The sequence below is a fragment of the Pholcus phalangioides genome, unplaced genomic scaffold (genome assembly GCF_987345545.1).
Source record: "Pholcus phalangioides strain wild (caught in Gottingen) unplaced genomic scaffold, Ppha-v1.0 ptg000003l_1, whole genome shotgun sequence".
Taxonomy (NCBI): domain Eukaryota; kingdom Metazoa; phylum Arthropoda; class Arachnida; order Araneae; family Pholcidae; genus Pholcus; species Pholcus phalangioides.
Window position 1 is genome coordinate 18,025,361 of NW_028301596.1, and position 25,667 is coordinate 18,051,027.

Genomic DNA, 25,667 nt, shown 5'->3' on the forward strand with positions numbered 1-25,667 from the left:
GAAATAGCTACAACTTTTATTATTTTCATTCATTTTTCACTCGAAATATCCTTCAGTATATTTTTTTAAAACTCATGTCACATGTTTAGGTTTTTCCTAGGACGTCTAATAATATCTGTGTTCGCCATCACTTAATCACAGAAAGTGTTTTGTATTGCTACTTTTTTGTGTGATACACCAAAGTGGATTGCGAAAAACCCTTTTACAAGAGCAACACAAATCCAACTGAATTTCTTTTATCTGCTGATCAATTAAAATATTTTGCAGCGAATAATTACTCAAAAGCACATTTTTTTTGGGAATACTGAAAACATCAATTTAGAAAAGTTGCCAACAGCAGTATAAATTTGATGACACACGATGATAATTTCGACTGTTGATTTAAAGATCATTCCTCTACAAATACATTTTTCTTGGTTACGTATCATTATGTATATCAAGGTTTCGCTGTATCTTATGCAGAACTTGAAATACCAGATTATCCGATCGATTCCTTAATCTGTATTATCCGGGATCTGTTCTTTATAGCAAGTACTGTACACGTTCTTTCATCACATTTCTTTTACTCCCTCACTGTTGTTCTACTGAATCTCTGATGAAAGTATCTTCAAAGCCGAAACTTCCACATTCCTTACCTATTCAGTAATGATCATTGACTGTATGTCTGGTTTACACTGTCATTCCGGGAGCAAATTTTCAAACAGTCTCACTAGCTAGCAGCAATCGTATAGGATTAGCCTCTCTTTGTTATCCTATTTACAAATGTTTCCAACTTGATAGTGTTATACTATCATGAACAGAAAATCTGATTGATATGAAAAGGTATTTATGCTGATGCATAAAGATAATAAGGTTATACAAAAAGAACTACCAGCTCTGAATGCACTAGGAAGGAAAAAAATCAAAAACTTTTTTAAACTCTTCTTATCTACAAGGAAGTAGCCGCGGACAGGTTGGCTGCTGACCACATACAGAGGTGGTCTGGGTATGGGAGTAATTTCTGTGTTATGTCTATGGATCCCATTGTCCGTTCCAAAGAAAACTGGCTGCAAAAGGAAGGGGAGTGGCCAGGGAATAGGGGTGGCTGTCTATGGGACTCTCACTGTATTCGTTATTTCCGTACAAATTCGAAAAATAAAAACACAAACACAAATACAAATACAACGCCACAACAGGCAAAATGCCCAACGAGGTGGCTGATAAAAAGATGCCCATAAAAATATGGACGTCATACACCTCAAAAATACAGCAACCCAATCAAAAATGCAATTAACACAAATTATAAACAATATATACACATGACAAAATATTATACAACGCCCATAAAGAATACTTATGGTTGTCTTATTCTAAGTATGAATAGCTTCTCGATTTACCCCCAACATGTTTATCGTATTTCTTTTTAAACGTGTCAAATTGTGTTACAATTACAATCACAACACAAGGTTGTGATTATTTTCTTTCCCCCAAAAGGAAAACCCAACTTTAGTGTTTTTCCAGGAATATACTATGTAGTATGTGCATATTGCACAGTAATTTCAGTTTGAAAGGGACTAAAGCAGCCTTCAGCCCTACAATGGGTAACTGGTGTAGTAAAATAATAGATTCCCTTGAATGAACGTAGATCATTTTAACTTTTGGGAAGTAGGAAATTCCTGATAAAGAGAAACAAGTTTGGCCTTTTTCTTCATAATGGTAGAGAATGACATTGTACCCCTAATCGCTTGCGTAAAATCAATGGAAGGCAGTGGAAAGCTATCAGTGTCTTAGCATTGTTCACCACAAATTCCACCCCCCCAACTCTTATCAATCACTTTATCATCTTCGCATCCTTTTTTCATTCTTAATTTTTTGAAACATAGCAGCTATATCTTATTTAAGGAAAAAAATAAAGTTATTTGTGCTAGTGGTGGTTTTTTTTTTCAAAGTAAAGCCAACATTTGCAGCATTTTTAAAATTGATTTTTGGATAATTCGAGTTTTTCGATAATTCAAGGTGGCTTCGATCCCATCCATTTCAGATTATTGAGACACTACTGTACAGGGTGGTCCAGAAGTCCTGGCACGACGTGAGAAAAAATCTATCTAAGATAGAGACACGTGGCTTGAAACGTTTGAAGGAGAGGGTTTCAAAGTTTATTTTTTCTATTTAATACCAAATTTCTACATATACATCTTTAGTGACATAGAAGATGTCATAGCCTATGTATATATATATATCTTTCTTGCCATCTTATTTGTAACATGGATGTTACAAAGAATGGAAGTAAAATGAATGGAAAGTAGTAAAAATTGTTGGGCTGTTGCCATTAAACTGTTTAACTGAATTTATGGACTTTTTATTTTTTTATATCTGTACTTGTATAAAATTCCAGATAGTCCAGAAGTCCTGACCTGTTTTGGAAAAAAAAAAAAAAAAAAAAAAAAAAATTCAAAAAAAGCTGCTAGAGACAAACAGATTAAAACACGTAAAAGAGAAGGTTTCAAAGTTTTTTTTTACTTTCATCCTTATTTCCACTTTTAGTAACACTCATGTTACAAATAACATGGCAAGCAGTTACATCAACAATGCTATATACGATTGACATCCTGAGTCACTGAAGGTGTGCATATAGAAATTTTGTAGCAAATAAGAAAAAACTTTTAAACCTTGTCATTTTAAATGCTTAAAGCTGTCTGTCTCTATCTTCAATAGATTTTTACAAAATATTTTGAACAAATTATGTCATAACTTCTGGACCTCCTGCACAACAATATTGATTGAATAATAATGAAAGTTTGTTGGGGAAAAAGAACTCAAATATTAGAGAAACAAGACAAGAAAAAAAAGTTGAGTATCAAAATATTTTACACACCTTGACTTTGTACTTGTTTTTGAAATGAATATTATAGTTTTTGAAATTTTGCTCTGCAACATCTCGCATGAATGGCTGTTCTAGCATGACAGGTTTTTCATCTAGAAATGGAGGGAAAAAATAAGCAAAAACAAAAGAGTCAAGTGAAGTATAGCGAGTTTAAGTCATGAATTAAGTTTTATACAATTGTTTTATTTTCAACAAAATTATATACAATAATATTAAAGTTTTTTTTTTGTGGGGTGAATCTACGCTCAGAAACAGTAAAAGGAAATGACTTAATTATAATCTACCATCAAGCAGTTTCACAAAATTAACAATGTACATATATTATGCAAAATGCACTCACCATCAATGATAGCATAGGTGTTAATGACAACAATACTCTTTGAATTACGGATCCCATCAGCAATTATTTCCAAAACTTGTTTAGCATCAATTATAGATGACAATAGACCTCTGCTAATGTATGTTATCAGAACTTCATCTGAGAAAAAATAACGCAAATTAATATACAATTTCTTTGAAAGAATTTTATAGAAAAATTGAACGAATGATTAATCAGCTTCTAAGCCACAACAGCTTGTACAGGACTTGTACTTGAGACTTGCATGTGCTCATCACCGAGCATTGAAGCAAACACATTCCCCTCGCCAACCATCAGCAATAATAATTATTATTATCATCAACAGCATCATAATGGTTTAGACCAGTGGTTCTCAACCTTTCTCGACTCGCAGAGCTCTTTTCAGTATATAATTTCTATGGCGGAGCCCTGTTTGACTCGAGGAATCCTTTTTTGTACATAATTTTTATGGCAGAACCTTGTAGGCCTCTCTTATTTACTTATCTACCAAATTTACCGATTCATTTTATTTTCCTCGAGTCGCCGCGGAGTCCCTGGGAATTGCACACGGAACACTGGTTGCGAACCGATGGTTTAGACTGTTAACACAGCTATGGAAGTCTTTAGAATTTTGATAGACCAAATTTCATTCTAGAGCAGTGATGGAGAATATTTTTCTAACCAGTGGCAATATCAAGACCCTAAATCTTAGTGTGCAACTCATTTTTATTATTTCTCTCATCCAGGGTTGCTAGATGCCTTATATACAGTAAAAGTTTGTTACAGTGAATATGGCTTATAATGAGAATCTCCCTATAATGACCGATTTGTCAGGGATTGTCAAGTAGCTAATGTTGCAAATACACAAAATTTGGTTATAACAAGTTGAAAATAAGGAAACATTTGCTATAACATTAAAAGAGCTCTCAGGTTTTTCCTTCTCTCTTCAAGAATTGAACATGATGACTCTTATCATGGCACATACTCCTCGTAAAAATTACTCAGAGGTACTTCTAACAAACAATGAACACAGAAAAGTCAAATTTATTTAAGTTCCTCTTTCTATTTTTGGGCTTCCCTACAATACACATGGGATATGTGATGCTGATCATTTTATTCAATTTTTGTCTGTCCCAGTTACTAAAATATTACAGGACTGGAATTTGGTGTTTTATATTGTTTATGAATGACTGAAAACAAATCACACTAAAAACTTTCTGATTATGAAATAAAAGTCATTTTTATTATAAAAGTGGAAAAAATGTTGATGAGTCCATACAGACATAGAAGTGAGCAGTGATATAATAACTGAGAAATTTTTCAATTGATTGACTAAATCACTTTCATAATATGAAATTCTATGCAAAAAATGTCTAAGAACAATGGCTATGAGACAAAAATCAGTTTCATGGCTAGAATTCTGTTCACTCGTTAATATTAGAATGTGGCGATCTAAAACAGTTTCCCAAGCTTTTTGTTCAATCATCCCCTTCTTAAGAAATTTTTTTCAACACCCCACAACTAAAAAAAAACCATATATAATTTCATGTTATACTCATAGCTTCTATTACCCCCGGACCATTCTATCACCCACTGGGAGTGATATTGCCCAATTTGGGAAACACTGATCTAAAAAATGTTTTAACGCACATAAAGTAGAAATTTTCTACAATTTTACAGTCTGACAGAGCAAAAAATTAAGATTTGATTATAATGAGAAGTCTGTTACAATGACAATTTTTTGTGATTGTGAATTGTCGTTATACAGACTTTTACTGCATACATTATTGCCCTGTATTTGAAAGAAATCTCTCAGTGTTACTTTTAATTAAATATGAATCTTCTATTTTTTCCCCATCTAAAATTGTGTTACTAAAGTTTTACTCTTTGCTCCTTCAAACTTGTTCACCTATTTTTCAAATGAACATGAAACTTCCAAATATGGCAAAGGCTACTAAAAGCCAGATCAATATCAGAAATCTTCATCTAAAACTTAGGCCATGATTGCACTATATAAGTTTCATAAAAAAATCACAAAAATTTGAAAAAAAAAAACAACCAATACATTTGCTTCAATGTAGCCAATATGCTTATTGGCTACATTTTATAAAAGTTTTATGAAAAATAACTTTTATTAATTTTTTACAGTGTATAATCCCATTATAAAATACTTTCTGAGTGATGCAACACTGTAGCATTAATTTTTTCTTATTATCAAATATTTTTCCCTATTTTAAACATTTTTATGGTAAACCTGTGTACTACTTGTTTGTTCTCTGTGGTACTACTATAGCTTGCCACACATTGACCACCTGCTATTATGAAGTACAGTCCAACAAGTTTTAAACATCTTATTCAATGCTAATAAATTTTTGCAGAAATGCACATTTATTTTGTCTATCTTGCCTAACTACCACTAGCGGAATGAGAACATATGAAAGACAAAATTTGATGATCACTCACTTGTAGAATAGTTGTGTTGTTCATAAAGTAAAATAGTCTCAAATATGCTTTCAAATCCCAACACGTGATTTGTTACATCTACGGAAGAGAAAAAAAAGGTGCAGATATTAACATGCAACGATGATCAAAAATCAGAAAAATTTATAAGCTGGAATAAAAAAAAAAAGAAACAGAAAAAACAAGAACATGAATGATCTTGTAAGATTGTAATTTTTGATTCACAAATGTTACAAATTTCTACGAGATCAGCAAAAAACATTAATATAACTTACGCTTTAGCTCTGCTTGTCTGTAAAAAGGAAAAATCACAAAGGATTATGGGAAAAGGTGGCACGAAGCCCCATAAATTCACCAAAAAAGAGATGGTTAATATCTTTCTATCACCTTTTCCCCTTTACGAGTGACAAGAATTTGCCAAGCAGGTTCGTGCTTACCAAACAAATCACCAGAGTTTAAACTACGGTCGTATTTTTGCAAAATGCAAAAGAAAATCTTAGAATGTCAAAGAAGCGGCAGCCACTTTTGCAAAAATGCGTACCAGTGGTACTTTAATTTTTTTATGGAACGAGTAGACATCCAACCATCAATCATTACATTAGCACTGTACTAAAGCTTTTCTCCCCATTTTTGCAAAAGGAATTTTTTATCTAGCTTAAACCCTGCATTCACCCCTCTTTCACATGTAAACAGGGATTATTTTTTAAGACACAAATTTTCATAAACAATATATCTGAAACTTAGTTGCACATGAAGCACTGACTCATCAAAATTTTTAAACATACTTCTATGATGCACAGCAATGAAAATGTTTTATAAACAAAAATTCGTGAAAAATTAAACTCATGGTAATGTAAATAACAGCAAGAATCTCATACTTTGCTTCCTATCTAGACCTTCAATGAATCTTGTCATATAAAATTTTGTATCGGACGTAGCTTGCATAACTCTATGATGTGAGCAACCAGAAGGAAAAGAATTTTGCACGTCTGCCGATAACCCAAAAACTGCAACCTGAGAAAATAATTAAAAAAAATTAATTTTAAAAAAGTGAAACAATAACAAATAAAACCGAAGAAAAATTGGGGGTAGGCTGTTTTGACATAAATATTGATTCTTCGTGCCTTGAAATGTGTGGTCGATAGATTTAATGAAATGGGTATCATGAGAGTTGTCTTAAAGATACAGTAGAACCTTGATTGACAGTGCACAGATTAATTGGGAAGTGGATCGACCGTGCTACGCAACTTTCATGTTCAGCTTTTCTCTATGTTGTTGTTTTTTTTCAATGGTTATGTAAGATTTTGTGAAGGTTTCGATGAAAGCAAACATTTCCATTTAGTAGAACTGGATTTCTTCATTCTTTTACAGAACCCCCCCCCCCCCATATTCTCAGAGCTGAACTCCCACGTCAATGTGTTGAAACGGCAGCCCCATATGCACACATAAGAACCGGTAATTGTCCTGGGAAGATCAATACTTGAGTATTTACAGCCAATTACAGGAAGTGCTGGGAAGTTAGTAGAAATGTATTGTTTTTTTACAAATGAAAGATGAGGTTCAAGAATATTGTAGCTTTGGATGCTGCATATCTCATCGGTTGGATCAACGCTATTCCTTGTTTGTGCCATTCTCATAGTATATTTTATAACTGTGTGGAATGGCTGACAGGAAAAGGATAACCATGCGTTTTGGTGTTATCAGTGATCACCTTCCCCAACATTAACTTGGAAAATTGAACTTCTACTGTATTACTGCCATTAATCAGGGCTCAGCACGGATCATGGCCTCAAAACTAGTGAAAATAGTGACCAAAATATTTAAAAAAGTGACCAAATAGTGACCAAAATGTTTAAAAAGTGACCCAATAGTGACCAAAATAATTTTAGAAAGAGACCAAATGGACAATGAATTTTGATTATTACCAAATTGAATGAATTGAAATTGAATTTAGTTTTCACTAAACTTTGTATTTCAATGGAGCTCATCGAAATTGCTTTTTTTACATATAGTAGGGTGAAATAAATCAAACTCGAATGCATTCTGCTAACCAGAAAAGTTTTGAATAACTTATCAAATTTATCAACAACTATGTGTGAGAGAGTAACATTACATCCTTTCTAAGTAACAGTAGTAATGCCTTTCCCCCCCCCCCCCAAAGGGGCCGTTCAAGTATTACGTCATCATAGAGGGGGGGGGGGTTCCGATTTGCTGACTTTTGATGACAGGGTGGGGGGGGAGGTTGAATAACGCTTACGTCATCAACCACCCTTTATGAAAATATGAGTTAGGATTCGGGGGGGGGGGCAGAGCTGATGACGAAATTTTGCTGACAAGTGGGGGGGGGGGTCAGCGTTTTGCTGATGGGTGGGGGGGGGGGGTGTTCAAAAATGGCTAAAAATTTCCTTATGTAATACTTGAATGGCCCCATATTGCTATCCACAACCCAGCTTAAAATCAATTTAAGCAGGACAAACTTCAAAATGGGAAAAAATTTTCACATTCAAAGAAGGAAAAAAAATGAAATAACACAAAATTTGATGAGAGAATTTGTCCCATCTACATTCTAGTGGATTTTTCATTATGTTATGGTATGAATGACAGTATATAAAATGTACTCACACTTTTTTTTAACTAGTACAAATTGATTTACATAATTAGGTTTGTATAATATCTTCCAACAAATTTTAAGAAATTTACTATAATGATTGATTTAAAAAAAAACTAAAATTACATTTTTAACAATATTATTTTAAATTATTAAATTAAAATATTACTTAAACTACTGAATTAAATAAATTATTTAAATCATTAAATTAACTAAATTATTTTAATTGTTCGGGGCCGTTCAAGCATTACGTCATCATCGATGGAGGGGGGGGGTTTCTGACTTGCTGACAAGGGGGGGGGTTTAGATAATGCTTACGTCATCAACCACCCTTTATGAAAATATGAGTTAGGATTCAGAGGGGCAGAGCTGATGACGAAATTTTGCTGACAAGGGGGGGAGGGAGGGAGGGGGTCAAAAATGGCTAAAAATTTGCTTACGTAATACTTGAACGGCCCCTTATACGTTGAGGGAGGGCAATCCATCCTTCCCCCCAACGTCAATGGCAGAGCCTACTGATGTATATCAATTGTCATCTGCCACACCTCTAAGACCTTCAAGTCTATCTGCACCTATGGCTGGACTGGGAAGGGTGGGTGGGTCTATTCTTTTACAGGCGGAGGGGGCTCCAAAATAATACTGCTCTTGGGTGAGGGAGAAAACAAATCAGTTTTGAAATTGTTTGGTTTTTGAGAGAAAAATTTGTAAATATATATTTTCCTTTTTTTTTTACACACAACATACACCCCTGCAAAAAAAAACATTTACTACTTTACCCAGAAACAATATAATTTTGCCCCCCCCCCCCGTAATTTTTAACAGAAAAAGACTCCGCGGTCTTCCCCGGTAAATTTCCCATGAACCTGGTAAGCACCAACGTGGCGACTTTTTTCCGCGCCAACCAATCGCCGTTTTGCGGCGGTCAATTCAAGATGGCTGACAAAGATAAAATTACAAAAAAATATATAATTTATAACATGAATCAACCAAATATGCGGCAATATGCGAAAATCGATAGAAATATATCGGGAAATACGGAAAATTAGGATAAAATGAACACAAAAATCGAATCAACGACATACGGGGTTTATAAATGCGGTTGATATAGAGTTTATGGATGCTGCTGTCAGGGCTACCTATTTTAGCGCGAAAAAAAGTCGCCAAGTTAGCTCGGACTCCTCCCGTAATTTTCAAAGAACAAAAACAGTGAATTCGCCCCCACCCGGGGCACCCGATTTACCAAGGCCGTAATACGATATTTTTTCTGGAGGGGAAACGTAATCTTACTGCCCCTTGATTGTGAAATTCGATAATTTTACAAAGGAATTTATTTCCTTTTCTTAAATATACCATTCCATCAAAAATTCCATTCGAGGCATTGCCCCCCCCCCCCAGTTTCGGATTTGATCACGGTATGTAGCAACCCGGGCCGCAAGTACGAACGAAAATTTACTATCGCCCGGGGCCGGTATCCATTTTTAACAACGGAAAAAAGAGTAAACTCGGCACCCTGGCACCCTTCCTCGTTCAACACCCGTGGAACCAGACCCCGCCCTCTCCTATTGCGGTCATAACAGCGACTCGAGACAAAAACGTTGTAATAACTTCCGAGGTCTGAAAAGGGGATTTTTTACACAACACCGCGCGGAGAATGGAGCGCAATATGTCGATATTAAGTCAACAATCAGCATCGTGAAGATGCCCTAAATCAAGTTACGGCCAGAAGCGGATAAAGGTCAGTTGTTGACGGCCCCGGGCATAAAAAAAATTAATATTACGCCCCTTAAATTAGGAAAAAAGTATAAAGTAGGGGCCAAAGGCACGGTCGCTGTGCCCAAGGGCGTAGCCAGGGGGGGGGGACTTGGGGGTCTGGTCCCCCCCCCCCGAAATGTGAGAAAATGACCGAAAAAGGGGAAAAAGATGGCCAAATCATTGTTCTGTCACTTTGGTCCCCCCCCGAACGAAATTTCTGGCTACGCCCCTGGCTGTGCCCACCGTTAAATCTGCCTCTATGAACGGCTCCGCATGCAGGTTAACTGAGTTTTCATCAGCCTGATGACCAATTTTCATCTGATTTGGTTAAACTAAACGTTGAATTCGAAGGTTTTTAACAACTGGCTGTTGCGAGATATATTTTGGAAAGAGAAAATTCAACCGGAAAGTGAAAGGACGTGGGTTCGATTCCCAGCAGGGGCAGTTGAATTTTCTCTCTTTCCAAAATATATCTTCGCAACAGCCAGTTGTTAAAAACCTTCGTATGGTAGCAGAGAGTGACGTCATCCTTCCATAAACGTTGAATTGCAGGATTCTGTGATCTTTTCATAAACAGTTCTCCTTTCGATCCAATTTGGGGCTACGGTTTCTTGCTGAGATTTAAATCCAGTTAGAAAAATAGCACGAATTTTATTTCTAGATAGATCGCGATTTTCAGTCGGATGATTTTTTTTTTATTGTAAGTAAATTCAAAATACTTGCGAGCTTCTTTAACGTTGGCCAGCTACAAGAGTATTCTCCAAAGCGTACTAATAATACGCTTAATACGTATTAATAGTACGCATCTTTAATATGCGCGCTTTGGTATTCTCCCGCTGCGCGTAAGTTAGTTTCTGCACGGGCTCTCTTTATAAACTCGCTCAATGTAAATGAGCCTTTAAATCGTCATTTCAAATATTAAAAAAAATTAACAAAAGTAACGATAGAACAAACAACAAATGTAACTTGCTCGATGCTCCAAGAAAGGAATTCGGCCCTTAGGACAAACTTTTTAAAACAAATAAAATAAAGGATCAATTTTAAAATAAGATAAAAATGAAAGAACGAGTGGGGAAATAAGAAAGAATGGTAGTAGAGGAGGGGAAAAAATTATTTGTTGTAAATACGCCTTTTACGCTATTTTTTTCCGACCGGCTTTTCCATAAAATGACGACTCTTAACTATAAGGAGCTTTCTTTCCAAGCGCCTTGAAATCAAGTTATGCTGACGTCACACGGTATGCTCCCGGGAAGATAAAGACGCCTTCATATATATATAGGGGTTCCTTGTACGATCGTAGTTCAATGAAGGGAGGGAGAAAATTAGCGACCTTGAACCGGTAAAGTTCCTCCTTGAAGAAAAGAAAAACACTGACAGCCGAAAAGCGCGCGAGACCGAGGTTTTTTTGCTAAAAAAAGTGGAAAAAGTGACCTGGGCCCGAAAATAGGTAATAAAAGTGACCAGCTTCTAAAAAAGTGACTTTTAGGGGAAAAAGTGACCCGTGCCGAGCCCTGCATTAATGGAACACAGTATATTAGTAAATTGGCCATCCTTCAATAAGTGTAATTTTTTGTTAGATTTTTTGCACGATAATATAAATATATACAGTGGATAGTCATTTTAAACAGGTAAAATACATATGTTTTTTTCCAATTTTATTTAAAATCATTTTTTTTAATCCCGGCAGTTCAACCCTGTTTTTTGATTATTCATGTTCACTTTCCACACCATTAGCCCAGATAATCTACCTTATATGTTCCATATACTCGTTCCATATTGATCAACACCATTGACTTTTATTTGTATTGTGTACCTGTCAAAATATAGCATAAAACAATTTTGGTATGAATGCAGGGCTTGATATTTGACTGAAAAAGGTAATAAAACCAGAGTGGTATCATTGGATTTGTCTTAACGAGATCTACCAGCAGACATCAGAAACACCAATATAGTCTGATTAATTCCTGAGATTCCTTAGAGTTTAAATTATTTCGGTTTGCAACTTTTTGTGAATGCACCCAGTATTGCAAGATGATTGACAAGACATATTCACCTCGAAATTTTCACAGTGATAATGAGGTGATTAACAAAAAAAGCTAGAAATTTTGAGGATTAGCTGTATTAACTGTTTAAATGTCATAGTATAAAACACTAAAACCCCTGTAAAATATATATATTCTTTTTTTAAGGGTGGGGGAGCAAGCTTTCTTTAATTTTTAAGCAGTTACAAAGTAAGGGGAAAGTTTTCATTTGAGAAATCAGCTTTACATAGCTTGTCATTGCTAAAATGAAAGGCTTTTAAGGAAGCAAGATATCTTATTAATGCCACTGAGAGGATTAAAATGTTATATGCAGAAATTGATGAGCAAGATTAAATCATTCATTGCAGCAGGGGTTTCCAAACTGTAAAGCACATTTTTCTTATGGAGGCTTTGATGGCCAGAAGAACTTCAAGATCTTAACACGATAAGCTTTTTTTAACACTCTGTGTGAAATGTAATGTCATTGTCTGTATTTATCTCTCCAATACATGATCATGTTCTGATTCAAACTGCCATTAATTCAGGTAAATTATTGCTGCTTATATACTAACTTAGGGGTATGCACTACTAGGCTTCATCAGCCTTACAGTAAAAATGGTTACAGCTAACAATTTGGCTCCAAAGCAGAATGTTTAGCACTGTTCTGCAATGTGCTCCCATCTGACTGAAAATGATTTCACAGTAAAAATTCCAGTAATAGTGTTTTCTACACAAAATACTTCTTTTCTTCATTTCTTAAAATTCTTCCCATGATTGTTCTGCAGTAGCACTAACAGTTCTCTGATAGACATCATAAATTTTTGTATATTCTGCTCTTGGGGCAGTTCAAAAGTCCCCCCCCCCTCCAATACAGTAGAGAACAATACAGCGTAAAATTCCAGATTTAAAAAAATAATATTTAAAACTAACTTACTTTATCTTGAGCAGTCAAGAGGTTTAGGATGTGCTTCGCAACAGATTTTGCTGTCAGAAACTGCGAAGGGCTTAGAGCATAGCCCTGCTCAATCATCATGATCAGCAATTTCGGATTTTTCACAGAAGTTTGGAATACATCTCTGAAACACAAAATGAATTTTACATTTGCTTTCTCCCCCATAATTCTGTGGTGTTTGGTTAGACCATGATAACTCCAAAATCACATTTTTGAGATTTAAGCATTTTCATTGTCATTTAAAAATTAAAAATAAATCATACACACAAATACAAATGAAAATATCATTTATTAGTATGTTGTTTAGCCGTACACACGTATTTGTGCATTTATCTCACTTGTAATTAGTTATAGTTAGCAAGACTCACTTTTAGATCAAAAAAACATTTTTGGAGATATCATGTTCTGAACAAACACCACAGAATAATAAATGTAACTGCAATATTAGAAAATATACACATAAAATCTCGCTATACTTCAGGTAAGATTACTCTTATCCCCCTTAACAATCACAGATGAGATATCTCATCCCAACCCAAATGGAAATTCATTTCAGCTCAATGTTTTTTTACCTCTTTTTCCTCTCATCATGAAGCTTCAATATAAGAGAAACACAAAGAGAGAAAAAGGAACATACACGGGAGAAGTGAGAAAGAGAGGGCGAGGGCAAAAGAAAAACACACCATACTTTTTTTTGTCCCGTCTATTTCTTTCCCTTTTACAATTATCACTGATACTTTGAAGAGATCACCCAAATTTGTTGCCAAAAGCCTGTAGGTGAAAATACAAAAGTATTTATTTAAAAATGAAATATATACCTGTGACGGTCAGAAAACGAGCTGCATTCTTCTGTTACATCAGTATTATGGGCTGGATATTCAAAATGAATTCCGTTAATGGAAATGAAATACTGCCATAGCATGGTGGGTAGCGTTTGTAAATTACTCTTGAAGGCTGTGAAAAATTATTTTCATGAGTAAATTAAAAAGCATATACATAATAAAATCAGACATCTGAAAAAAACAGAAAATACTGAAACCAAGGTTTACAAGGTTTTGCACATTGTGGTGAAAACAAAGTTAAATACAGTATACTCTGGATTATCCAGCCTAGTTTAAAAACAATAATACATTGATGAATTACAATTACAATATTATATTTTCACATTTGTGTAACCATTTATCAATGAACAGTAAAAAATAATATTAAATAATTTTTGTAAGAACTTAGCCAACGTTTTAGGTTATGCTTTGTTCATTTTGAAAGCATATACATACACTTTTAAAATTGCAGTAGTGCTTCCCAATCTTTTAGGTGTAGTGAACTCCCTTTAATGAAGGTCAAGGCACAGTGGACTCCCTTTAGCAAAGGTAAATTTACACGCTGCCTTCTCATGAAATCCAAAATTTGTTTTTTTTTTATAATTTACACATCATAAAAAATTGAAATGATAAATTAAAATTTCACAACACTAAATAGGCCTATGCCCTTTATGCAATAATAGTAATAAAAATGATCCAACGTACCCATGGGGATCAGCTGAAAAACACTACTGCTATTAAACCCCACATGCACAGCAACCACATTCCTATACAGAATTTCTAATGAATTGGAACATTTTTGAAAGTGAGAGTACATATTTTATGAACCTAATGTGAAGTTTGTTATTGTGTAACGCTTGTTATGTGTAGTGCTGCCATCTGCAATCAATTTTTCTAACTATGAGTAAAGTGCAATGATTGAATAAGTGTTCTGTTGTAAGCCTGTTGATCTCTGTGGCGAGACATTTTGAAGGGGGAGATTGGCTCACAAATGAAAAATACTGCTGTATAGTGTATATGGTATTTCTTGTTTCCCGCAATTAAGTTAAACATTATAAAGTTCATCTTGATACGTCTGCAACATTTTTATTCCTGGACTTCTGTTTTCTAGGAGAGTTTAAGACAGTCGAGTTCAGTAGCACATAACAAACATTTATTAAGTACTCGCCTGTAGTTAGAGGTCAGAAAATATTAATAAGAGCAGATTTTGGTATAAAAAATATGTTTTTTGATGATGGTATGGGTTGGGGTAGGAAGTGAGTATTTATAAACTCTGGCTTATCACACTTATTCCTCCGCCACATAAGGTCAGAGGTTACTGTACTAAGGTTTTTAGATCACTGTTTAAAACCTCTATCCTATTCCCATAAAAGAAAAATAAGATAAGTTTTTAATATTATCAGAATTATCATCATCAACCATTTTTAATCCACTGCTGGATGAAGGTCTCCTCTAAGTTTTTCCCATTTTGCTCTGTCTGATGCTTTAGCCATCCAGTTGACTCTAGACACTTTTCTGATCTCGTCGATCCATCTTCCATGGGGACATTTTCTTGGACGTTTAACATCACGGGGGTACCAATCTAGAATACTTGCAGTCCATCTGTTGTCCTGTCTTCTTGCAATATGTCCAGTCCATTTTCGTTTTATACGTTTAATTCTTTCCATGATATCACATATACCTTTGTTTGGTTCCTTATCCAAGTGATTTGTTTTCTGTCTCTCTTTGTGATGCCTAGCATACATCTTTCCATGCTCCTGTGAGTATATGCTTGTGAGTGTACATATTTCAGCTTCATATGTCAGCAAACACTGGTTAAACACTTCTTTTCAGGCATAATGGAATGTGGCTCTTCAGAATTACACATTTTTTTGCCAAAAGTGCTCTATCCAATTCAGATCCTTGTTTATTCCATTAATGGGAGGTTATGCATCATCAAAGAAAAATTGGTTTCCATGTCATATTTTTTTACTTATGAACATTTTTAGGATAGGTAATTCACTGCTAACAACAGCTCTGGATACGTTTAGATTTCAGGATCCTTAGAAAAATTTGAATATAGACTCCACCACTAGTATTTTATCATGTTACCTTCATTAAAAAGAAAATGGATTCGTTTCTATATTATATTTTGACACTAAGAGGTTTTTGACAGTTAGGGGCATTTTAGACTATTAAAACCATGTTTTATGTCCAAAACCCTAACCAAAATATATCCTGCTATAACAGTATGGAATACTGTTGTAACAGTAATTTGCTATACATACACAAGTCTAATGCACATCTTCCCCTCCCCACTCCCACTAAAAAATTAAACTATTTCATTCAAGAGTGTATTGGAATCTGCATATGGATTTTTCCGAAAAGCAGAGAAATAAGATGCATGTTAGAATCAGATGAATACCTAATATCCTGCATGTTTTTGAATACACCACGTGGCCGTGAGGGCATCGTGCTGGACTCTCATCCTGAGGATCCAGGTTCGAACCCTATTGACAGCAGTGGCGGTCGGCTGAAGCTGGTTTTCTGCGGTTTTACAGCTTTTAGGTGCTAGAGCAGGCAGCTCTAGAACACGACACTGACATAACATGAAATATTCAAGCATTTCCATCTTTACTTCAGAAAATGGAAGACAGATGGCAGCATGAACACAAAACAAACGCAACTCAACCACATAAATACGTTAGGGCCACACATACTCAGAACATACATTTCGGAATCTACCTATTCGTTAGAAATTCCATAGAGGAATGTGTGTGTACAGTTTAGTAGCAGTATACTTTTGAATACAATCAAATTCAAATGTAACAAATCAGATAAAACAAACATTCTTGTTCATTAAGTCAAGGAAAATCGTTATATTGGGGTTGAGCTAAACACAAATGGATTTTTAAAAAAAGGCACAGGGTATTCTAAAAAAAACTTAGAAAATTAGAGTTTTTTACATTGGGGTTTGAATTAAATTAATTACAAACAACTCAGTACCCTTTACTAATGAAAAATAATATAAACTTCACACAAAAAATGTGAGTTCATACTTCACATTTTCTTTGTTTGTCTCCATTGACTATATAAATATAAAAATGTGATTCTTTGATGTTTCTGTGAAGGAACAAAACAGAAACACTTACTGGGTGTTAGAAACAAGGCTGCAATATCAACTGCATCAGATGTGTTGCTGTACAAATAGGATTCACAACCCATGCTCCTCGTGACATCTACACCGAAGTGCTCATCATACCTATAAGAAACACAATTAAGATGGTTGCAGCAATTGGTTTGGACAAAAATTTATTCCAGTTCTGATTTTTAAAAAAAAAATGAAATTTCATCCTAAAATAATTCTTTCAATAATTAATTCCTAATGATCAATGTAGAAAAGAGTGCCGTTCACAAGATCTTTGACTTTTAACAGTTATGAATAAATCCACTTGATATTCCTAAAAAAAAATACATCAAACCTGAGAATTTGAATTGGCACTTGACAGCATGAAAACTTTCCAAAATCAAACGAATGCCTGTCTGTATTCAATTTCTCCTCGAGGGCTAGCTTATTCCGCTCTAGAACCTTCAAGTAGCCATTGAACTTTTTGCTAAGTTTTTGACCCAGCTGTTCAATAGATAAAAAAACATTATAAGAAAACAGTGTAAAGTCTTAAAAACATGTGAATGAAAACACAGAATGTTGAGCAAAGATGACGAAAGATACATGTAAGCATTTGTGATTATGATTAAATTGGAGAAGAATATGAATTTGTTTTACAGGAAATAAACTTAGATTAGCACAAATCAGGGTATTACTGTATTAGATATATAATAGACGTATAGCAGGGCTTGACAAATAAAATATACTCATATATATTTACACGCCTGTCCAATTTCTTAGGAGCCAAGCATGGTATTTTGCTGAGGAAAAAAGATATTAAATATGTTTTTTCACTTTTCCCATGTTACAGATGCAGCGTTATAAAATTGGAAAATTTTGTACCACCCTCAGGCTCTGATTTAAAAATTTACTCCAACTTAACAACCACATTTATAAAATTTTAGGCATCAATACCAATTTTCTAGACGCCATGGAGACCTGGCCTAAAGCAATGAAATTCTAAATTTTGCCTAATATCATATCCCACATAATTTATAAATGCATCTTTATCTGGTCATCAACTAGAAATCGACCTTCCAGACTTACTTTTCTCTTGAAAATATTTAAAGATGAAGAATTTTTTTTACATAGATTAATTTGAAACCTATAATGACAGTTAACAAAGTATCAGCTCAAAGTTCAGGAAGTATTTAATGGAAGCACAGTTATAATATATCACTTCAACGCTCTTTGAAAAATAAAATAAAATACAGGGTTAGCATAAAAGAATGATGCTATTTTAAAAATTTATCAAGTGCTGAAAACCCTCAATGAACTTAAAAAATGCGTCAGCACTACATTTGAACCATTTTTTTAAACCATCAACTTTGTAAAACTGCAAAATGGGTAGAATGAACTTGGTTAAAGATTGAATGCTTTCATGTTAGGGAAGGTTCCACACATCGAACATTAGCAACAGAAAAAAAACAGCTTTGAACGTTTTCTTTATTTTCATGTATCACAGATTATATGTGTTGTGTAGCTGCAAAAGTGATTTCCAAAAAAAGAAAATTTTCGGGAAAGTTCCTTTTCTGTCACACAAAGTAGCCAGTTCTGCTTCTGCAGCATGTCTTGATTTTCAAGCACGTTTTAAGCTTGGATCTGACCAATTTTGAAATGCTGTAGTCTTCCCAAGCGGTAGAAGAAATCAATTGAACTTGGAATCTTTGAAAAAATACATTTATGAAAAAAAAAAAAAAAATGGAGATGGACAATTTTGCAGCTACTTGAGTCAATTACAGGTAATACTCTTAAAAATGAGATTTTAAAATTGTGTCATTCATTTATGATAACCCTGAACACTTTCTCAAGCACTGAATGATATGATTACCTCTTTAAGAAGGTTTGGCAGATCCTCTACGATATCCACTGAAGGTAGAGAATCATATATCTCCTGCGGGAGAAAAAGAAAAATACATAAAAATGAGACATTAGGCCTAAAATTTAAAGAATACAAATTTTGAAGCAAATGATTCAGTGAAGAAAGCAGTTTTTTGGTAGGAGACATCTTTGCTACATTTTTTTTCATAATAAGGCATCTCGGTACAAATTGAATGACTTCTGCAGGGAGCTAAGCTTCATGTCAGCCAGCAACACCATTCGCATTATTCTCAGCAATTACTCATACAAATTAATATTTTCAGTAAAAGCTATATATTTACAGTCAGTCCCGCTTACAACATTCTAACTTAGAATGTTTTGCACTTAGTACCACTAGTTTTCGTGGTCCCAACTTTAACTAATTCTTATTGAGATTTCCTATTTAAAACGTTTTCCAGGGTACAATATTCTTTCATCATGGTTTTTAGAAAAATATAATAGGTATGAGTGTGATTTATTGTGTATAACAGGGCTTGACAAATCTAAAAAATATTTAGGAGTGAAACATGTTATTTTACTCAGGAAAAACAGACCTAAAAATAGTGTTATCTTTAATTTTTCCAATGCTAAAAGATATAGCATAATGAAATCAGAAAATTTTGCATCACCCTTAATCTTCAATTCAGCAAACACATTTAGAAAATTTTAGGTGGCATTACGGATTTTCTAGTTGCCATGGCAACCCGTGGTTTGTATCTTTCATTATACAACAGGGCTGAACAAACACATAAATTAAACTTTCAAGCCATTTTTACGTACAGCCACAAAATAGAATGATGACAATGACCATCAAATGGTGCATACAGATACATCATCCAACTACCCCTCAAAGCAGAATGTTTTGCGTTGTTCTGCAACAAGACTTCAGCTGACTGAAAATGTTGTGCGTTAAAAATCTGCATATACATAATAGTGTTTTTCTACATTTTTCTTAAAATTCTTCCAAATTGTTCTGCAACAGCACTGGTTGTTCTGCGACGTACGTCACACATTTCGTCATATTCTGCTTTGGGGCAACTACCTAGATCAAACTATCTCTATTTCGGGAGTGTGACCTTCAACACACAGCCCCATAGGCAGAAATAGAAATGAAAGGATGGGGAGAGGGTGCATGATGACAATGGCAATTCATACATAGGTATATAGGCCTACATTAGATGAGTTGGTTCTGTTATTGATGTTGTGGGGGGGGGGGGGGGGGGGGGCACAGCCTCTATATAGTGACACCCCAACAGCTATTTTTATTCTAATGGATACACATTCACACATTCCTGAGGGTAGCTCTGATTCTGCATGTAGAGCCTCTTAAGGTACAGGGCCTAGTGTGACCAGATCTGTCTCTCAATCCCCCCCCCCCCCACTAACTAAAGACTGCTTTGATTCTGTGAGCGTTCACAAGTCAACAGCGATATCATTCGAAATCGTGAAATATTTTCAGGTTCTTCGATACAGCGCTGCTTTCAAATACAAAGAAAATAAATTATCACATAGGATGAAGGATCTTAATAAAACCTTACAAAGCTACAGTACTCCACATTATGCTATAATGTTGCGCATTATAGAATTACCCGCATAACTGCATGCTATGCTATGGTACAAAATATTATCATGAAATCCGCAATCCACATTAGAATTACCTGCATAGCTGTGATACCAAGCTCATCATTGCTGATCTTTCTCAAGTAGGAACTAATGAACTTTCCGGGATTGTTGTCATGGATTATCCGCTTGTTTTCTTGATGGGCTCCGGACAATCCGCTGAAACTTTCGGCGTTGTGAATGGCATGAGGAAGATCATTGTTGTTGTTGTTATTATTACCGTCAACGGCGGCATCCCCACGTCCATTGGCCACAACAAGCAGCTTGGCGTTCAACAACTCGACGTATTGTCTTTGACTAGATTTCTCTGGTTCGCTCTCGAAGCTCAAGCCGACGAGTTTCGAACGAGGAGAAGTCGAGTTGCTCGGACGAGCATTTTCGGACGAGTAGCCGTCGAGGATCAGCATCAAGATGAAAGCGACGATGGTGCTACCCGTAACGCTCGTTAAACAACCTCCAGAGGCCATTAACATCTTGCGTTGTTGCATTTCAAAACAGTCACTCGAAGTCACTGATGCTCAGCATCTTTGATTATCTCTTCGACACTCGTCACTGATTAGTCACATCACTACGACTAAACATTGTGAAGCTGTAGAAGCAGACGATGAAAATTAATCCCGAAATATACATAATTTTCAAACAAACAATAGCAATTAGACAGCCATATTGGTGTATCGGTGTTGCCATTCACGTCAAAGTAAAAGTGGGACGTCATTACCGTAGAGAAAAAAAAAGATTTGATTTTGACTTTTGCCTTCCGCTATCTCGATAAAACTCGTAAAATCATACACTCTTCTTGTAACTTACGAAAAAAATCATAACTATGAGTTATGTCATCCTCATTATGACCATATTTAAAAAATACAAGGGCTGATTTTTCAACTTCTTTGAATCTAATAATGACGTAATCCTAGAAATTTTATTGTTCTTAATCATTAAACGTAAGGTAGTCCACGATTTCATATTTGAGATCTTAATTTCTTGCATTATTCTCAAGTCAGTCATTATAATATGGTCAGTTTATTTATTTTCTTGTCTTAATTTTGGTCAAATCAGACGACTGTTGTCATCTATTGGCGAGTAAAAGAAACTCAAAGAGTGTTCAAAATTGTCACTAGGTAGCAGCATACATACTGCACGTATTATGTAAATGAACTGACTGTACTTTTTCGAAAAATACGGGAGATTCGGTTTGAAAATACGGGACATTAACAATTGTCGCCAAATTACAGCGAAATTTCTAATTATGGCACGAAGCTTTCTAAAAATTCCCACAAATAGCTATTTTCAATCCCCATATATGAGAATTCCGGACATATTGTTTCACATTAATTGCTTCAATTTTTTTCCATTCCCCCCCCTCCGACCATTTTCCCATCAAGTGTAGGAAAAAGAGTGCTATGTGCTGTCAAAAATTTTCATGTTTGTTTATGTAAAGGCCCGTATACACTAGCGATCGGATCTTGCAATGAAAGCATTCGCAAATGGTTGTTCAGTAATTTGTACGGTGTTATGAACGATTCTTGAGCTGTTTTCGCTGGACCCACCTGGAATCGGTTTTTTCAACGAACACAAAGGAAAGATAGGAACACAAAGGAAGTTTGTGTACCCACGAGCGGATTAGAACTGCTGCAGGGGCACGTGCGTTGCACGATCGGCGCGCTAGTGTATAAGCGCCTTTACGACCAAAGCCCGAAATCGAACTGACCGGCTAGTTGACCCAGCCAATGTTCGAATTTCAGGCGTTAGATAGCCAGTTAGAAAGATGTCTGGAGATCCCTGGCCGAAGAAAAGGCATGATTCGGGATCACCACCAAATTGGAGTATTTCTTTGTGGTAACTAGGACTACATTTATAATTCTGGTTAGCAGTGGCAGCCCCAACAATCGAACAAAATCGGAATATCGAAGTCTTGGGACAGTGTGCTGGTGATCCACCAATCTTTGCTGCTGCTCCGCTGCGCTCCAGACAAAAGTTTTTTATAGAGATTCTTTGTTAAATTGCTCTGGGGAGCCGCGGATAAGCGTTAATTAGGGAAAGGGGGAGGAACCGAGAGCGGGAAAGGTTTAAGAACCCCTGTCTTACGGATTAAATATCAACATTGAAAGGATATCCAGCCACTTGCCGGCCAATGTCCGTATCCGTCTTCGGACATTGGCCGACAAGTGGCCGACCCGAACTGGCCGATTACGGGTTTTCACTGTAACATTTAAAATTTTTACTTTGTCTTCTGCATGTGTTTACTATACAAATATATAATATAAAAAATATTTTCGGTAAATTCACAGGCTATGTCCACGTTTTATTTGAAAAATCAATGTTGCTCTCAGCTCTCAACGCATAAGATACTGGATTAAATCAATTAAATGAGATAATGTGCTTACAGCAGTCTGTCAAATGTGAAAAGAAGCAGGATTCTGACAATATATATATATATATAATATATTACTGCCTAACGCTTAAGGTTTCAAAATTCTTCAACTCCCTTTTTACCATAGTACAATGCAAGAACAAAGAAAAAAAAATGGTATTTATTGTTTTATTAACAGGTTTTGACCGATTTTTTTCCAAATAAATAATTCCAATACGTTGTGTCCGAATAAATACAAAATCTGCCTGGTACCTCGTGCGTTACTTATGCAAAGACATGTGTGCAAAGTGTTATCAATACTTGTAACATTCTGAGGAAATACAAATATACAATATATCTCTGAAAATCATGTTAATTCGTCAATTCATAGTTATTGAGTTGCGAAAATTACCTGTATCAACGTTTTTGATGAAAATAATGAATTCAAGAAAACTCCGATTAAAAACCGGGACTGCCCCGGGAAATACGGAACACATGGCTACCTTGGTGAAAGTGGGGGCTATGTAGTCTTTCTATCCCTAACATCTCAAATATCACTTTCACATTCAGAGATCACTTAAGTAACCCGCGACAAAGTTCCAGAACACTTAAACGATCCGTGGCACATTTAGAAATCCCTAGAGAGTGACATGTGACGCAGTTTTAGAGCACTTAAGCGGGCCCCAGTACGGTTCTACCTGCGGAAAATTTTCAAGATTACTTAAGTGATCCGTGGCATAATTATGAATCATTTGAGTGATGCGTGGCACAGTTCCAGAGCACTTAAGCGGCCCGGACACATTTCCTGAGCACTTGAAGGATCCGTGAAACATTTAGAGTGCACTAAATTGGCTCGGTAGGGTACTTATCAATAGGAAGAAAGTTAGTTAAAGTGCCCAATAACTATTGAACGATTTTTTTGTTTTTTTTCCGTTTTCGGCGCACCGAATAAGATATCATTAAGAATATTTCATATCTTCATAAAGGGTGATTGATGACGTAATCATCATCCAAATCCCCCCTTCCCCTTTGTCATCAAAAGTCATAAAATCGGAAACCTCCTCCCCCATCGATGGTGACGTAATACTTGAATGACCCCATAAGTGTAGAGCAGAAGGTCTGTGCTGAAGTCGCGATGATATTGCGAATATATATACATGTTACAGTAAATGCGAAGTTATTTACAAAAAAATTCATATTTTTAAATACAATATTAACGGAGATATTTGATTTTGAAGTTTTCATCATTTGTCGTGAAAGATTGAGGGTGTACTACCCTAATTCCGAAACACAAATTAAATTCGAAGTTGCGAAAATTCTGTAATTGCTAAAAATTGTAATTGCTATTTATTGTGAATAAATAAATAAATTAGTTAAGTTCGTTCATTCTAACTGTGTACAGCACCTAATAATGACAACCTTTGAGTCAATGGATATTTGCCAATACAGTAATAAGTTGCTAAAAAACATAGTGATTTTACATACTTAATATCTCGATAAATATTGCATCTAAAAATATGAAATTGTTTGCTCATGACTTTTCAGAGCAAGATCCACATTTCAATAACTGGAAGTTTTAGTACACATGGAGACTTAATAAAAAGTTAATTTCTTTATTATTTTATGTACACGACCCTAAAACAAATTACGATTACTTAAGAAACTGCACGTCATTTGAATACTTTTTGTAATTGAAAGAATGTTTCTAAAGTCAACGGCTGCGAGGATAATCTGCGGTGAGATCAGTATCATTCCTCTTTGTATATTTTTTCGTGACTTTCAAAATTGTTTCTAAACAACTCTCATTTGTTTCTCCTCCTCATGGATCGAAATAACTGTAAGATTCGCTATAGAACCATCCTCCCAAAGAACAATAGGATAAACTGTAGAGTTTCAATGTGGAAGATCATTAGGGCTGCATGAAAAGACCGAAGAATACATTAAAAAAAAATTGCTGTCGTGGTAATTTCGTTGACAAAACGTGACGGAACGAATAGGGTCGACAAGAGAGGAAAAAATAAAGAGAGCTGCTGAGCTCAGCGAGAAATTCAATCTCTTCAACGATCCTGCAACCATAAGTTCATCCAAAAATAATAATTCTATAGTTTAAAAAAAAAAATCACTGACTCCGCTGATTTTAATCCTCCAGAGTGAGGACAAGGATAACGTAGAAACAGCAGTTGACGAAGCTCGTATATATAGATAGCCCGCCGCTATCTATCTCACCTATCAACTCAGGAAAACAACGGGATCATATTAAATTTCTGCTCTTTTGTATGTATATGCGTACCGACTGGGAAACATTTTTTTTTCTTTTCCGAGGATTTCCAACTTTCGAAGTAACTAAATTTACCCCATGAATGCTATTTATCTCTAAGACAAATTCTATAAATATTCGATTTTAGAAAAAAAAAATTCTTGCATATTTAACGAAAAAAAACCTCTTTATCTGATAATCATATTTCTTTCAAAATTGCTGAATTTCAAAACTTTCGATCTGAAAAAATTCAATTTAATACAAAGGAATACTTACTAGGGAAATATAGGCTATTTATATTTTGTGAGATTTATGTATGAGTTCTGATTATAATCCTTTGATCACAGATGAGAAAGATCTGCAATCGGCTCAATGTTGATCCCATTTTTTTTTTCTTTTTTGATCGGGTTCTTCCGAAGAATTATTTCTTGCAGATGATTTTGTTATGAAATGCGTTATCATATCTCTGAAATTATTTACAGGTTTCATATAATAACGGTTTTTCTACCTGAAGAAATCTTTGATTCAATTAATGAATTTTTCTCGTTTCCATAATCTTGCAATACGTGGATATAAGAATCATATACATCATGGAAATTAGTGAGCGTTGAATTTTGATTT

General features: G+C 35.1%; 1 protein-coding gene across 1 annotated transcript in view; it reads right to left on the reverse strand.

Moving 5' to 3' along the window:
- The window catches only part of LOC149088205 (VWFA and cache domain-containing protein 1), a 31,990-nt gene extending 10,827 nt beyond the window's left edge, over nt 1-21,163 (reverse strand). The window contains exons 1-10 of the mRNA XM_089245523.1: nt 20,478-21,163; nt 18,791-18,853; nt 17,276-17,424; nt 16,946-17,055; nt 13,812-13,947; nt 12,976-13,117; nt 6,539-6,674; nt 5,664-5,741; nt 3,204-3,341; nt 2,855-2,955 (exon numbers count right to left, since the gene is read on the reverse strand). Coding sequence (XP_089101649.1) covers nt 2,855-2,955; nt 3,204-3,341; nt 5,664-5,741; nt 6,539-6,674; nt 12,976-13,117; nt 13,812-13,947; nt 16,946-17,055; nt 17,276-17,424; nt 18,791-18,853; nt 20,478-20,927 — 1,503 coding nt within the window. The 5' untranslated portion in view covers nt 20,928-21,163. The remainder of the gene's footprint in view (nt 1-2,854; nt 2,956-3,203; nt 3,342-5,663; nt 5,742-6,538; nt 6,675-12,975; nt 13,118-13,811; nt 13,948-16,945; nt 17,056-17,275; nt 17,425-18,790; nt 18,854-20,477) is intronic.
- Between the last annotated feature and the right edge of the window lie 4,504 nt (nt 21,164-25,667).